Source organism: Pterocles gutturalis, unplaced genomic scaffold (assembly GCF_000699245.1).
Source record: "Pterocles gutturalis isolate BGI_N339 unplaced genomic scaffold, ASM69924v1 Scaffold21849, whole genome shotgun sequence".
Taxonomy (NCBI): Eukaryota; Metazoa; Chordata; class Aves; order Pterocliformes; family Pteroclidae; genus Pterocles; species Pterocles gutturalis.
The window spans coordinates 5,487-22,052 of record NW_010133751.1 but is presented as its reverse complement, the minus strand read 5'-3'; the positions used below and the strand labels follow the sequence as shown (position 1 = coordinate 22,052).

The following is a 16,566-nucleotide window of genomic DNA, read 5'->3' as shown; positions in this document are numbered from 1 at the left end:
AGCAGAGGTGGCTGTTTAAATGAGAAGCAAGCAGTACCTTCTCCCTGAACGTACGAGGACAGGAGTGTGACTATGTCTGGTGCTGTGGGCTGTGCATTGCTGCTTGTCAGAGCTCTTTGGGTGGCTGTGGATTTGAGAAGCAATAGAAACGTAATAAATGTCGTTAGAGTAACTTCTAAGAGAAGTATATTCTCTAGTTGGCAAAATGGTAAAAGCCTGCAAACTTAAGAATATGAATATATAGTGCATGCTAGTGTAAGAACATTATTCTGGAACACGCTGCTGAAAACGGCAGCATCATTTACTGAGCATATGGTATCAGAAGAGCTAGTGCTAGAGTGGTGTATGTGTGTAAAACACACAGCAGAGGCTTAATGTATGAAAATTATTACGAGCAAATGTTGCCGTGGGTACACAGTGATTCAAGTTCTATGTAGATGGCAAATATTTCCCTTTGGCCAGTGAAGGCCTGGACTGGAATCTTTGTCTCCAAATTAGGCTCGTTCCCTACCCAATAAGATAGTTAAATACTAAGACTAGGTCTTGCAGCAGCCAAACTGCTAAAAGGGATCATGTCTTAAAATACCTGGTAGAAAGTTTTAAAGAGAAGGTTGAGTCTTAAGTTTGTCTTTTTCTCTGAAGTTTAAGCATCCAACTTATGATAACAGAGAGGTCTCAGTTTAGGTTTCACAGGCTGAAACCTCTGCTTTGAGTTTGTACTAAGAGTGCACATTCAGAAAAAAGGTGTAGGCTAATAATATTTTTAATTTTAAATACTGAGAGGGAGGGAGAGAAAATTGCAGACTTTTATTCAGTGGTCTAAGACATGTTCGTGATAAGGCTGTTTATTTTCCTCTGGCTGAGGACTACCACATGAGTATTTCACATTTACGAGTTAAGTGCCCTGATTTTCCAATACTTTAGCAGGGTGTCTGATGGAACTCTACAGGAAAGTGAAGCTTATAGGTTTGCATCCTCATTAAGTTTCCCACATTCTGATTGATGAGAGGGGGGATGCTGCTTTTTTTTTTTTTTTTTTGGTGACAGGTAGGGTTGCGGTTGTTTGTGGAGTGTGATCCTACAGATAGGTGCTAGGCATGTTCTGGGTTTGCTTATAAACAGGAGTTTGGGTAGAGTGGCTACACATAGGTAGGTAGTTGTCAAGCTGCTCAAAACTTGAAATCTTTGAAGAATTTAAAAATGTAGGGGCATTTGAAATTTGGGGTTCTGAGGATCACACCTTTAAATTTAGCTACTGAAATTTGGCTCTGCTTCTCACTTCAGAGGATCTGTTACTGACTCCCAGAATTATACCAAGGCCTGGAATCCATATCAGTTACTCTAATGTGTTAGGTGTAAAGTAATTTGCTTCAGTTTTAAATGGAGAAGTTAATTTGCATTTGCAAATTAGCTGCATGCATTATAAAACAAATCTGTTTATCTTGCTTTGCTTTTTCTGTGCTTGATCTCATATATGAAGTGTTGACTTTGGGGCTTCCCCCCACCCTCCCCCCCCCTTCTTTTTCTTCTAAGGTTTGGTAGTCAACTGGTCAGGTCAAGGATTGCAAAAACTGGGTCCAACCTTAGCCTGTGATCCTGATACTCACACTCTGATTTTGGACAAAAACCAGATAATTAAATTGGAACACTTGGAGAAATGCAGGAATCTGATGCAGGTCAGTGTTACTTGACTTGAATTTGCTATGAAATAATGGTACTGTGATGCTAATTAACATACTTCTACTTTAAGGCTATATTATGTAACTGAAGTAAGTTAGCAGCTACTGTCTTCATAGGAAAATAAACGATGGCTAACTAAAATGGAAAGCTTTGTTTTCAGTGTAGCTCTACAGTTGATAGTGGGGGAGACTTTTGCTAGTTATCTAGGTTACTAAAAATGAACTGAATAAATCCTAGTGGGGGAGTGTCATAAGAACACTTAGAATAAGTCACTGATAACCCAAAGTTTGATACTTCTTAGGTTTTCAATACTTGACCTTGGGAACCTTAAAAATAACTTTGTTATTTGTAAATAACTTCACAGAGGAAGAGGATTAGTAGCCTTCATTTAGAAGAATTAAAAAAAAAAGCTGTGTGGATTAGGTTAAAATAGATATGGCAAATAAAAAATGCAAAGTGGGAGGGATCTATGTAGTCTTTTTAATGTCTTGATTCATGTAAGCCCTGATGTTGCTACTGCTTATCCTTAATTTTAATACTAGCAGCACTCCATTTAAGTTCATGAGGGTATTAGTAATAACAATATTGAGCCTGTGCATGGTGCTTGCAAAAATCAGTATTAATCCCTCTGGGGCAAAGCTGTACAAGTCCATGTTAATTGTCACTGAAAGTGCCTGTGGATAGACTCAAAGTCACCTAATAGCTTCTAGAGACAAGCTAAACTGAGATAGGAAAGGTGGGCTTTGTTGCTGTAACAAACCTTCACCAGTCTCTGGGCAACCTGTTCCAGTGCCTCACCACCCTCACAGTATACTTTAAAAAGTTTGTGATTTAGAGTCCTGTTAGCACAGGACCTTTTTGAGAATCAGTGAAATATATTTTGTCCTCTGCTGTATTGACAGTAAGTATGGAATGGAATGCCAGGAATGGTACAACAATTTGGACAATGATTTGGCAATTCTGATTTTAAAATCTTTTTTTCATACGATATGATTCCTCTTTTTTTTTTTTTTTTAGCTATTGCTAGTAGGAAGATTTCATCTTAAGGTGCAAAGTTAATTGTGAAGGCTACTTTCTTGGATCAGTAATTTATTTCCTGGCTCTTGCAGTTTTTTATGTCTGTGCTAGTTGCTTGGAAGTGGAATATGTAGACTGACAAAGTTCCTGCTGGAAGAGATTTATAACCGCTAAAAATAAAAGCCTACCCTGTCTGTGCAGTTTAATAGTTAAAACTGTTTCCTTTATGTGTCGTTCTGCAGCTTTCTGTAGCCAACAATCGGTTAGTGCGAATGATGGGTGTAGCAAAACTGACGAAGCTCCGGGTGCTAAACTTACCTCATAACAGTATTGGGTATGTGGAAGGACTGAAGGATTTGGTGCACCTGGAATGGCTGAACTTGTCAGGAAATAACCTTAAGGTAAAGTATTCAGTCTTTATACATTTTCCAGAATCTAGTGTTGTAAAAATTTGGAAAGTGCTACAAAGAAATCTGAATGTTTATGGTTTTGATTGGAACAAGTGTTGAAGTTTTGTGTCTACCAGTTTATGAAATAAACAAGGACACCTCTTGGACAAGAATTGTCTAGGAAAAAAATAAAAGGTTTGATATAAAAATGTAATGAGAATTGGGAAATAGTCCCCAAAATAGGAAAAGGATTACAGTCTTTAAAATGAAACTGTGTAAAAGCATGGTTTTTGTTTTGGGTTACTTATCTGGTGTGTTTTAGCTTTCAAAATAATTTGTAATTATTGATACCTGTTTTTATTTAATAACTAAAAAAGAGTTACTACGAGTAATTGACTTCTTTATTTTTGTAGGCCATGGAGCAAATCAATTCCTGTCTGTCTCTTCAGCACCTTGATTTGTCAGACAATAACATAGCTCAATTAGGCGATCTCTCCAAGCTTACATCACTGAAGGTAGCTGCTATTTTCTCTCTGGTTTTGTTACATTCTTTGTGTAAAGAAATTTGCTTTGAAAATGACTGCCTTTTAAAACATTCATTATTCAAACATTAGCTCTTAAAGCATTTTAATTAATCACTCTAATTTCTAGTGGGAAGCAAGTAAGAATTCTTTTCATTGTTTTCAAGTTGCAGGAACTGAGGGAGTGATTATTCTATAACCCCTCCAATGATTTTGGTAAAGATGATATTATCAGATCTTGTTCATAGCTCTCCAATTCTCTCCTCTCATGTCATGAATCAAGGCAAAACGTAGTGTTAACTCTTTCAGCATGAACGCTGTAGAGAAAAAAATGTTTCCAAATACATTTTTTGTAACTGTGACTATACTTCAATTCTGAGTTTTAAAATTAGAAGATTTTGCTCTAAAATATAAAAATTAGTTTTCCCTTGCTGGAATAAACAAAAATTATTTTGGTTATACCAGAGAGCCTTAATTATAGTTCTTTTGTGTGTATTGTGCATGTATTACCTGAAGAAAAAATATGGGGGTTTTGATCAAACATACATTTCATCACCGTATTTTTATTTTATAGACTCTGTTGTTACATGGAAATATTATAACTTCACTTCGCACTGCCCCTGTCTGCCTACCTCAGAATCTGACTGTTTTTTCTTTGGCAGAAAATGAAATCAGAGACCTAAATGAGGTAAGATATAGAAGATATAGCATCTTATCTTTAGGTAGACTGAAAGCAGATCGATAATTCTTTTGAGGATGTAACTGAAATGGGCTCTCTTATTTGAAACAACCCATGCTGATAGAAGCAACTTTTAGTAGTTTATATGTAATAACTATACTTGCATTAGCTGCACAAGCTAGGTGATACCTTTTAAAATTTATCCTTGAAATAAACTTTGCCTTTTTTATGTGTTTATATTATTCGAGGATACCAGAAGTATACTTTAAGGACTAAATTCATAGAGAACTTTTAATGATTGTCCGAAGGCTGAAAGCTGAGCTGATTAACTGCTGCGTAGGGCTTCTGCAGCCGCTGTGTTTAGAACAGAGGTTTGAATTGCGCTTGTTGCAACTGAATGTTTTTGGGGCTGTGTCTTACTTGCTTCTCAAGCACTACATAAGAGAAACAAATAGTCTACCTGTAATTTTTGTCTTTATTTTAAAAAAATCCAAACAAAATAATAGAAGTAGCAACCAAAACTATCAGTTGGACTTCCATGTTGGAAGAAAAATCTCATTTTAGCAATACATTTCTCTTCAAAACAGGACAGTGTTTCTCCAACTTTTTGGCTTGCCATATTTTTGTCAAAATCTCAACACCTGTTGTAGTGAACTAGAATCACAGAAATACTATGCCTTCCTATATGTAATGTAGATTTTAAGAGAAACTAATATTTTTCCGAGGGCTATGGTACTTACAGAAGAAAAAATGGGAAAATTATAGTAGTTAATGGAAGGTCCTTTGAAGGTGTTCATGTTCAAAAAGTAAATGTGATTTTCAGTGTATTTGTAATTATGTTGCTTTGTGTAAGATGTCTAGCTGTAACAAGGAGAAATGTGGTACATTCTGTAAACATTTGATGGGTTCTGTTCAGTTAACAAATATCTTGTCTTCTCAAGGTTTCTTTCCTGGCCTCTCTTCGTCAATTGGAACAGTTGTCAATTATGAACAATCCTTGTGTGATATCCACACCTTCTATCCCTGGCTTTGACTACAGGCCATATATTGTCAGCTGGTGTCTGAACCTTAAGGTTCTTGATGGATATGTCATTTCTCAGAAGGAAAGGTGACATAATAGTATTAAATTTCTAGAATTTATTTAATAAGTTTGGCTAAGCTGAAAGTGTATTTTTATGTAATAAAAAAAATGGAAAAGTGCTAATGATCTGAAGTTCCGTTTGTCTTGGTAATGGCTGTGTGAGATACAGGCCAACTAACATTATTGCTGTTGCTAAATTTTTCATCTGTTACTGGAATTATGTAGGATCACAAGTTTATTTAAGTAGAAGTATAAACTTAAGCTTTTGAGTTGTTGCTCAGCTCACGGTAGGACTTATGCGAAGCAAAGCTGTGGTAGCAATTTGTCAGTGGTCTGTTACCCCTTCCAGGCTTACAGCCTCTTTGACTTTGCAGAATGAGGGAGTCTGTAGATATTAAAGCTTTATCTTGGGGGAATCTCAGACATGCCCTTTTATAAAAGGCCTGATTTGCATGTGCAATTCTAGATTGGGGCATTTTTTTGTAACGATTAGTCAAATCTTATTTTGCTCAAATGACTTGTTACTGTATCATTGTGGTTGTCATATCTCTGTGATATCTATATGACAGATATCATACATGTGACAGATGCTTCTTAAAGTTCTTGACATTGGAACAGTCCAAGCATAAATATTATTCAGTATAAACACATTCTAGTCCAATACATTAATATATCCCAGGACATTAATGTCTTTTTTTTTTGCTATTACTAAATTGCTGCCTTTTTGTTCAAAGGTAAACCAATTCTGTTTTACCATAACATGTTATGACTTTCCCAAAAAATTCAGGGAAATTCTTTGCCTGTAAGAATTCTAGGGAGGGGTATTTGTGTCTAATGGGGTTTTCTGTATTAACTGTATTATTATGTAGAGATATATTAAATGTTCTCAGACTGAAGAACACTTAATTTAAAAACAGATTTGAATTGTTGAATGCTTTCAGCAAGATTTGTTCTCTGCATGTGCTGCATGTTTGTGTGAACTTTTCTGTTTCTGTGAAAACTTTGCTAATAAATTAATTGACACAAATGTGTTTTCATTGCTCAAAGACTACACACAGTCTCTGCTGTCATCGATGCTTATGTGAGGGAATACTTTATTCATTATTCTATTAATGAAATTCCCAGTTCCTCTCGGCACTGCACATGTTCCAAGTTTTGATTAGATTTGTAGATTAGCTCTTAGGTTCCCACTAGAAAAAACATAATCAAAGGAGAGTTAGGGGTTTATGCCATGCATTAATGGTGACCATTTTCCCCCTTCCTAACAGTTTGAAAGCAGAATGGCTCTACAGTCAAGGTAAAGGAAGATCGTATCGACCTGGGCAGCATGTTCAGCTAGTCCAGTACTTGGCTACTGTTTGTCCTCTTGTATCTACATACGGTCTCCAGACTGAAGAAGATGCCAAGCTGGAAAAAATACTAAGTAAGCAAAGGTGAGAACTTCTTGTTTCTCTGTTGTTAGAGAATGTAATTGAGAACGTTAATTATATATCTTATTATGTGTTAGATATAGTAAGTTTTCCTTTTAAGAACTTCAAAGCAGCAGTGAGGGCTGGAGATGGGAAGAGTAATGGAGGTACAGGATGTATCCTAGAGGGGAATGAGAGGCAAGATGGCAGCACCAGCAGAAGTGTTTTCTTGTGTGCTGGGCCATCTAGAGGCAAATTCTCTATATTTTTCATTTTCACTCTGTGCTCTGTAGGACATTGAGGGTGATTTGTGTTAGAACTGTGATTTAAAATAAACAAACTACCTACTGAGATTTTTTTTGCCACAGAGAAAGTGAGGAAAACTTCTAAGGAGTTTAGAATAACTTCTGTTCAAATTATAAATAAAGACTGTTGTGATACGCTGGTGTATTAGTCACTTTTCGGTTGTTAGTGTGTGAGGATTTTGTCCCTTTAGTAACACAGACACCTTTTCCTTGAATGAGTTATTTTCAAATGTAAAAGACACTCCATTCCTTGAACTCCTCTATGCATACAAGCATAACGTATCCTGCAGTAGATGCTTAAAATATCTGCATACCTTCCTTGTGTGTAGAAATACTTCATAGTTTTCAGTCTATAGCCAAAATTGGATGTTGGATTTTTTCCCTTTATACATGTATGTGTAATGTAGAAAAAGGGGCAGGAAGAAGGGAAACAGGAGCAGTCCGTGCAATGTCCTACTCTGTGAGTAGTCCTGTTAATGTCTTATAGGTGTAGGGATCTGCATAACTAGGCTCTTGTTTAGAAGGGTTTGACCACTTGTTTCCTTTAAAGTAGTTGATAGTTTCTTTTACATGTCTTCTGTACCAAAAAAGTTTAAAAGAAATGTGAAATCTGTTGGAACTCTGTGCTTAGGCTCCACCAGAGGCAGTTGATGCACCAAAACCAAAATGAAGGACCACCTACATCATCTAGTCCAAACAAAACACTGCCAGTTCCTTATGAACGCAGCAATCCAGCCCAGCCACCACAGATAGTTCTTGAAACTGGTAAGAAGATAATCTGCATCTGTGATCTAACCTGTGGAAATAATTTTTTTTTTAACTTAGATAACTTTGTGGAGAAAATTTCAGAACAAGGCCCTGTTATAATTTTATTCTATTGACGTTGAGAGATTTTTATCTGAAGTTATACTTTGTTTTCTAAAAATACATTCCATGCCTATTCATGTTTTGAAATGCTAGTAATATTGTTAGGTGAAAGACACAATCCAATAAACTAAATAGTTATTACTTTGACTGTTCATCTGATAAAAGTGTAACTTCTCCAGGGGGAGGCAGTTTGTGCAATTTACTGTACCCAGTATTTGCAAAGTTTGTGAATGTTACTGTGATAAGTAGTTATTGTCCTCATTGTTACATAGAAATTATGCTTATCATTACTAGCATTTTAGACCTGCTTACACACCAGGTTCTAACTATCTAAAACAAGTTGTGAATCCCTATGAATTAAATTAAGATATGTTCTTGAAATACTGTGACACTTTTGAATACGGCTTTCTACCTATCTAGAACCTATCGTCCAGAAGAATTCTTGGGTTGGACCAAGTGCGAACGATGATCATTCCTATGCAGTAAAGAACACTTTTCTTCTTGAAAGAAGTTTTTGCAAGGACCTATGCCTTGAAGATATACAGACAGATGAAGACAAACTGAACAGCAGTCTTTTGTCCTCAGAGTCTACTTTCATGCCAGTTGCTTCAGGATTGTCTCCAGTGTCTCCTACTTCAGACCTGAAGCTACATGGAATCAATTTGGGCCTAGAAGATGACGATGATACAGTGATCAAATGTCTGAGAGATGTTAATAGCGGAGAGACAGCTAGCAAGCAAGAAGCTTTTTGTGTTACAAGACAGCATTCGAAAAAAGCAGTGGGAAGTGTGGAAACTCAAGAGAATATCAGAGAGACTATGCTGTTGCCTTCTTCTGACCCAGTAACAGCTAACCTGACTGCTAATACTAGCAACTGTTCAGCATCCTCTGAAGACCAAGTTCTGCATAGTCACCTCAGCACCTCAGTAGGTACTGAATCAGAAGTTACAACTCTCTGTCCTGACCAGATGACAGGAGAAAGTTCTGATTCATTAGCTGTTGTCGATCAAGGTGCAGCTGAACTGCAAAGAATGACTAAAGCAGCTACCAAGCTTCAAGCCTGCTGGAGAGGATTTTACACAAGGAACTACCATCCCCGAGCCAAGGAAGTGCGGTATGAAATTCGACTAAACAGAATGCAGGAGCACATAATTTGCTTAACTGATGAAATAGAAAAGTAAGTTGAAAATACACAGCATGACCTCAAATCTGAATGGATATAATCATTGTTCCAGGTTATGTCAGAACAGGTATAAATGTATCTTGCTATAACTATTCACAGTAGAACCTAATATTGGTAATATAGGTCTGTTTTTACAGTAGAGGATCACTTTGTGTAAGATAAACACAGTTATGCACGTACTCTCTAAGTGCCTTCTATAAGTGGCTTGGGATAGAACACACTTTTCTATTCCTCTGTTAGCAGGACTTGCATGTTTCACTGCATAACCAAAATAGAAATTGCTAAGTGTGAGGTTTTGGTGGGTTTTTTTTTTTACTTGTCTCCTAGCAATTACAGAGTCTGTAAATGAAGTGTCTGTATTAAGAGTTATTCCTCTGTTACTGGTGAAAAGAAGAATTCTCTCTGCCTTGCATGATACAATTTAAAAAGGCGATTCTGTGTTTGGTTCTGGTTTTTTCATCTTATGAATCCATGTTTGGAGGAGATCATTATCAAAGTTCCTCGATTTGTAAGATGTAAATTGTGGCTTTAGTTAATATATTTCAGGATCAGCCTGGGACCTGGTGGTCTGACAGGCTCTTTTTCCTTTAATATCACAACTGATAAAAATTCTGTGAGTCAAGTTGAGCTCTCAGTGAACCTCTAGAAACTCCCAATGCTTACCCATCATGCCTACATCCAAGTGATGTCAGCTGGGGAGAGAATAATTTAAAATAAAGAAGCACTATTTTAGTTTGTGGGGGTTTCTTTTGTGCAGGAAAAAAAGCACATCTACCTAAAATGAAGAGCTCAGGTTCAGTTTACAGAAAGACACCAAGTATTAACAAGTCAATAAATGTGCTGCAGCAAAAGAAAGCAGGATCTTAATGTAACTCTGGAAAAAAAGACTTGAAGTCAGCAGCTAGATATTGAAGGGAAGCCAGACTGCAGTAATATCCTAATGTTAGTCTCTGTATCTTTCAAGAGTGCTGTTATGTAAGTAGGCATATTTGTGTTCTTGTTGATCTTGTTGCCCAAATGTCGCTTATTTAAGCTACATAAATTTGGATGTGTGTTCTTCCAGACTAAGAGAAGAAAGAGAGGAAGATAAGATTCAGAGGCTTGTACAGGAGGAAGCTGTCAGATTTCTCTGGAACCAGGTAAATAGTTTTAGTCCTCTTATTTTTGTGCTTACATATGAATTTGAAAGGCATTATTTCATACTGTAGATGCTGAAGAGATAGTCAATATGGTTCATTTTTTCCAGTTATGACTTGGGTGGCTTATTAGAATCCAGTTGCCATGTTGTTTGCTATACTGATAATCCAGGAGAATATAACATTTAGAAGTATTAACGGAATAACACTGGTTTTGTTACAAAAGGCTAAATTATAGCTTGGTGTGGGAAGGAGGCCAAAATGCAAGGGAAGCTAAATAAATGTAGCAGAAGTATGAAGAATGGTGTGACTGCTAGATACCCAGGGCAAATGAAATGGTATCAAGCTACGTTGCTTGTGAGCAACTCCTTTCTAAAGTAGGAAGGTTACTAATATATTTTCTGAAATTGTTCTTCCAAAAATAAGACTGATTGAAATAACCCTGCTTATGAAAACATAAAGGTTCCCCATACTTGCTCTTTTTAAGAGCAGATTCCTTTTTCTTCAGGTACTTGAGCTGGGAGTCTTGTGTGCTTTGTCAGTGTTGGTCATCTAGGTTTAAAAGACATTATTTAACAGTGGGAAGAACATATTTTGCCTAAAGGTATAGCAAACCCTTTGTTAGTTCACTCAGTGTTAAATCTTATCCTAGAGCTTTGTTACTGATTGCAAGAAGTACTCTAGAAATCAAAGTACTTAATTACATTTCATAATGAAATTCTCTTTATATTTTACAGGTTAAATCCCTTCAACAATGGCAGCTTTCTGTGACACAAAATTTAGGTGCCACTTGGCAACCTGGGATCCCTTCAGCCAGTACTTTCTGTCGATCTGAACCATCTATTCAGTCATCCACACTTGAGCAAGAAACCACACCAGATGTTAGTTCTGCTTGGTTAGTTCCGGATAGTGATGTTCTTCAGGAAAAGTCTTTGTTGCAGTTCCCAGATTCTGGTTTTCATTCTTCCATGGCTGATCACACTCATGCTGGTGACTTGTGTAACTCTGAAAAGAGTTTAACAGAAGGAACTGAGAGCTCTCTTTCAGTGGAAACTGTCAAACAGTGTGGCAAGTCTGTTTCAGCGTGTTCTTCAGATGTGGAGGATGACCATGGGGAATGTGGGCAAAGTAAAGAGAGCTCTGGTAACGAGGAGGACAACAGACTAATGCAAGAGTATTTGAACTCTGTTCAGCAGTTGGAGGAGGCTGATGAAGGGACAAATTGCAATGATGAAATGGAAGGTAGCTGGCCACCAATTGCTGTTTCAGCAGAAAGCCAAGATTCTTTGTCTGACTCTGTCTCTGTAGATCTCCCTCAAAATACATCTTCCCCTATCCAAGGTGAAATCAGTCAGACACCAGAAAGCTGCAAATTGAATTCAGGAATAGTAGAAGGGAAGCAAACAGACTGTGATTCTTCATTTCAGATGCTGCATGTTGGAATAGCTGTATAGTATGCTCAGTCCCACAAAGGACTAGGAATTCCATTTCACTTTCCTTTTTCTTTCTTTTTTCCCATTTATACAAAACTTATTTTTCATGTGTGCTATATCAGTTTTTGACTCATGTTACCAATTTATGTTCTAGTTAGTATTTATTGATGTTTCTGAGGACTGACACTACCTATGCTAACCTGAAATCAGCAAAGTTCTCAGTGACAGTCATTATGCACTTTATTTTCAAACATAAACTGATATCCTAATAGCTGACTTCCATTAAATTAATTCTGAAGATTGGGGTTGTTGGTGGGGAGTGTTTGCTGTAAATTCACTTTAGTGAATGTATTAGTAAGTCTTTGAATTTTTTTTCTAAAAAGCAGGATTAAGTCCTTACTTTGCAAAGGGAAAGAAACAATGTGGGAAGAAACTGAGTCAATATAGGCAGCATGTGCATGTATGGATACAGCCTGATGAGAAAGATGAGAGCAGTTGCCTTTCAGAATTCTTCTGACTTTAACAAGAGTAGTTTCATTGGTATTTCAAAGATGCATTCCATGAAACCAGTGTCCAAGTCAGTGACTTCTTTTTGTCATGTGCATGAAGCTGCTGGCTAGGAATTAGGTCATTTACATACCTACTGAAACAAGGACTTACAGGAGTCAGACCTTAGGGAGCTTCAAACAAACGTCAAACATTTTTTTGTCCTGGGGTTGAATTTTCCTGCTTTCTCAGGTAAGACTCAAACTGGATCCAGTCGCAGCCTTTACTAAACAAGGATTTTGAAAGGGCATGTGATTTGGGAACATAGTTTCCAAGACTGCACTGCTGCATTACAGCAGCAGACTTGGTGACGTATGGTTTTCCTCCACAAGGATGTTAATGTCACTCTGGGATTTGGATCTGCATGGCTTTCAGAACATTAGTGCGTTTGGACGACAGCTACTTCTGTCTACAGGTATAAATATTAAAAGCAAATGTCATGACTTAAAACTATTTCTTGGCATCTCTGTTGGGTGTTTTGTTTGTTTTTAGTTTTTTCTCTGTATGTCCAGTATTTCACATTATAACTGGATGTGGATAAAAAGCCACATTTCTTCCCTGCTGGCAAATGTGCTAAGTTACCTCAGCTATGCTTTCCACTTAAACACTGTGCAAGCAATTGGGTTTGTATTTTGCCTAGACATTGACATGTTGTTTTTTTAATGGAAAAAGGTCAGGTATCTTAGTATACCACAAAAGCAGCAAGGGAAATCTGTTTTGCCATCCAATTTGTGATGGATGCTAGTAGAATGAGAGTTGACGTTGTGACTTCTAGGCGTCAGTTAAGTTTGCTTGTACTGCATTTTGCAACGTGCAGTGGAAGGCCAGTGTTTCAATCGTTTGCTAATATTAACTTCTCAGATATAAAGACACATGCATATTATAATTCTCTGAATCTGCAGGTTAACTTCTGGTGCTATGGTGTCATTAAAATCAACTAGTGCTGTTTTCAAGTGATTCTTATGACCTGACCATGTTACCATATAAAATAATTTTATTTTTGTAAAAGCTTTGGTTGCTTGTCTGCTTTAGGTTCTGAGTTGCCACTACTCAGGAGCTTGGCATGAGGCTCGTATCTGCTTGAGGCCTCAAAATAGCCTTTATTTGGAACATAAATGGTGTATGGGGCTTGTACCAGCCATCTACCCAGTGGTGAAGTTCACCTTGGAAGAATAAAGCTTGCCTCTGTATAGAGTAGTAATTTTCCCTACTCAAAAAAGTAACTTCTAGTGCACTAACCTTGCAAAAGAGCTGTCATTGCAGTCAAGCTGACATTTGACTGTGTCTTACAAACATGAGAACATTTCGGGGGGGGAAAAAAAATGCCAAACCTGAGGTGGTAGATTCTTAATGTGCTTTCTTTCTAACTCAGTCTAGTTACAGCATATTTGTAGCATAACCATATAATGAGATCTTAAAGCATGAGTGTGCTTGGGTATTGAAAGTTGTACAGGTGCATTAATGTATCACAACATATAATGAACTGTGCAAAGAAGTGTGTACTAGATGATCATACCCTTGTCTTTTGAAGAATCTCGACTTGCATTGAAATCTACTATGGAGATCTCCACAGTTCATAGGATTTGGCTCTTTGACTCTCAGCCTGTTTAAAAAAAACAGCTATCTTGTGTGAACCTTTAAAGAGACTTTCTTTGGGTTTTGAGAGAGAAATTATTTCTCTGTGAAACAGTTGTTGGACCTTACACTCTGGAGGTAGTGGTTAGGTGTAATAGAACAGTAAGTTCTCTTGTGGCAGAGTGGTGTATTTCGCATATGTAAGACCTGAGAGAAACTAGACCACTGTCTGGATAAAAATGTTTCACTTACTGAAGATGCTGAGGGGCCATATATATTTTTCTATTCTGTATTATTATCACTTTTGCTGCAGAATTAGAAAGAGAAGAAACAACTGATTTTGGAGGTGTCAGAGGGGAAAAACTTGGTGAAACTTAATTTTTCATGGCATCCCTATACATTTCTTGATATTTCCCCTATTATTAGGGTTTGCAAACACAAGAAGACTTATTTTAACTAATGCTTAGGTCAACTGTTGGCTTTTTTTAACCTGTAACCTCTATATCCAAAATTTATTTTTACAAAGGTACAGCAAAGTGTGTGCCAACATATAATCATCTTTCTCTTACTCTTTTGGGGAAGCTGTGAAATATGGATATTGTTTTTTTCTGGTGTTCTGAAAAGTATCTTGCGTGTGTAGAAGATGAGTTGCCTAAATATACAGAAGCTGCAAAGAATGATGAAGTTTTGGATTCATTAATCCAAGTTAATGTAATTAGTTTGTATATGCACAAAATGTTTTCATCCTGACCATTAAAATACAGGGAAAGACAGGGTGATAGGGTGGAGAAATAAGAAATCAAACTGGATGTTTACTTAAAAATGGCTTCTTTCACTCTGGTTTGAGCTCTCAAAGAATCGTGCTATGGAAATACCATAGTTTAATGTATGGCTTAACCTTTACTCTTCTTTGTCTGTATACGTTTTCTTCATCTAGGTACGTAATATTCTTTTACCTGGATAGGGATGCACAGCTCTCTTTGGAGATGGTGGAAATTTCATAAAGGAGTTGTAAGGCCTAATATATGAAAATCCATGTCTGGAATTTCCTTGTATAATATTGTACATCTTTCAGCATTTTCCTTTTGCAAGGCTTCATATTCAAGAGAAGAATGTGCTTTATAGAAGGAAAGCTTGTCTGTCATACTTTGTCCTGGACTGATCCTCCTGTGCTGATGGAAGAGGTTACTAAGGGTTATTTGTCAGGCAATGTTGTCGGCTTTGCCGTGAGTATAGTTTAAGGGCTTCTTTAATTTGCTTCAGAAAAATCATCTGGATATAGCTCAGACTATTTAAACTGTGCCACATGACTAGTTTTACCCCAGATTAGGTGGTTGGCACATGCAAACCTTCTTCAGCTAGTGTATGGCAGAAATTACTCTTGCCTGCTTTTCTGAAGGTAGGGACAAGGAGGAAGGTAGAAATGCATTTATATATATTTTCAGGTTCAGTCTGTGATGGTAACACCAGCTCTTTTATGATTGCTATTTAAATTTTCTTCTAATTATAGTTTACACATTTCAATCACATATAATCAAGAATGCTTTTTTTTTTCTACCACATGTAATATTTGACAGACACGATTACAGACAGAATTTGGAAGGTAGAAGAATATCATCATCAGGCCTCTTCACATTTTATATTTCAAGGGTTTTTTTGAGGTACTTGGATTGTATTGATTCCTCTCTATTGGGTAACTTTTTTATAAAAGAAAAACACAAGGCAATGCCTTGTTAATAACAGTAAGTAAATTTCTGTTTCTGTTGCCTACTGTGAACTGAGCTTAATGGTCACAACTCTGGTGTTAGTACCTAAAACTGTAATTTAAATGAATGGGAGATTTAGCTGCTGAACAAATGCAGGAACTGTAATGGGATTTTTTTTTTTTTTTTGTGGTGACTATTCCTGTGTGGTGCTATTTTGTAATCAAAGTATATGTGGCAAGGATGGAATCTTTAAAAGGTCCTGAACATTGGCCTAACTCTGCTTTCATTTCCTTAATAGAAAGCAAGGTTATGTTTAAGTTGAGTCTTTGTGAACTGGCTGTCTAAATTGGGATATCATCATATTTACATCTCCAGAAGTGTTCTTATACCACAAAGCAAGACGGCATTAAGACTGCAAATTTTATTTTGTTGCTTCTAAAACACAAATATCTTTCAGCAAATACTTGAGAAAGTCCTTGTTAAACTGAATTGCAGAAGCCTAACAGTTTGTTTATAGTTGAGCTCCTTAAGCATAGATTCTACTATTTGCATGCAGCAATTTAAATAATGCACTTAGCAGCCAGTCTGTCTGTATATACAAAAAACAAGGGGTTTTTTTTCTGAATAATGTTTATATGTCACTGAGCTTGCAAATTGTTCCTGGTTTCTATGAATTTGTATATATTGTCTGAAGAACTTCAATCTTAGTTACTACTTGTAGCAGGCTGTTTGAGCAAAAATGGATGATACATTCCTTTGAGATTACCTGGGTACTTTTTACTGGACTTGAAGTTGCAGTGTGTCTCACGCGGATACACTTTTTCCTGATAGGATAGAATTGTAGCATTTAGTGGAGATTGAGCAAGTGACAAAATGTAAAAACCGATCAGTTCCCCTACTTTTAGCTAGTGGAAAATAGACTTTTTTTTCCTGTTTTATGATTTTTTATTTTCCCTTGAGGACTGTGCCACCCAAGTAAGTAAGCATCAAGTATTCATGAAGTCTTTCAAAAAGTCTTCTTTAATAGTTACAGGTGTTT

At 36.8% G+C, this 16,566-nt stretch overlaps 1 protein-coding gene across 1 annotated transcript; it reads left to right on the top strand.

Moving 5' to 3' along the window:
- Positions 1-1,533: 1,533 nt before the first annotated feature.
- CEP97 (centrosomal protein 97kDa) lies at positions 1,534-11,721 on the top strand (the record flags this gene model as incomplete). Its single annotated transcript, XM_010081360.1, has 10 exons — positions 1,534-1,676; positions 2,940-3,098; positions 3,500-3,601; positions 4,182-4,295; positions 5,228-5,394; positions 6,636-6,800; positions 7,713-7,846; positions 8,369-9,125; positions 10,195-10,270; positions 11,005-11,721. Coding segments are annotated over 10 exons (2,534 nt in total), but the record flags the coding sequence as incomplete, so codon positions are not given.
- Between the last annotated feature and the right edge of the window lie 4,845 nt (positions 11,722-16,566).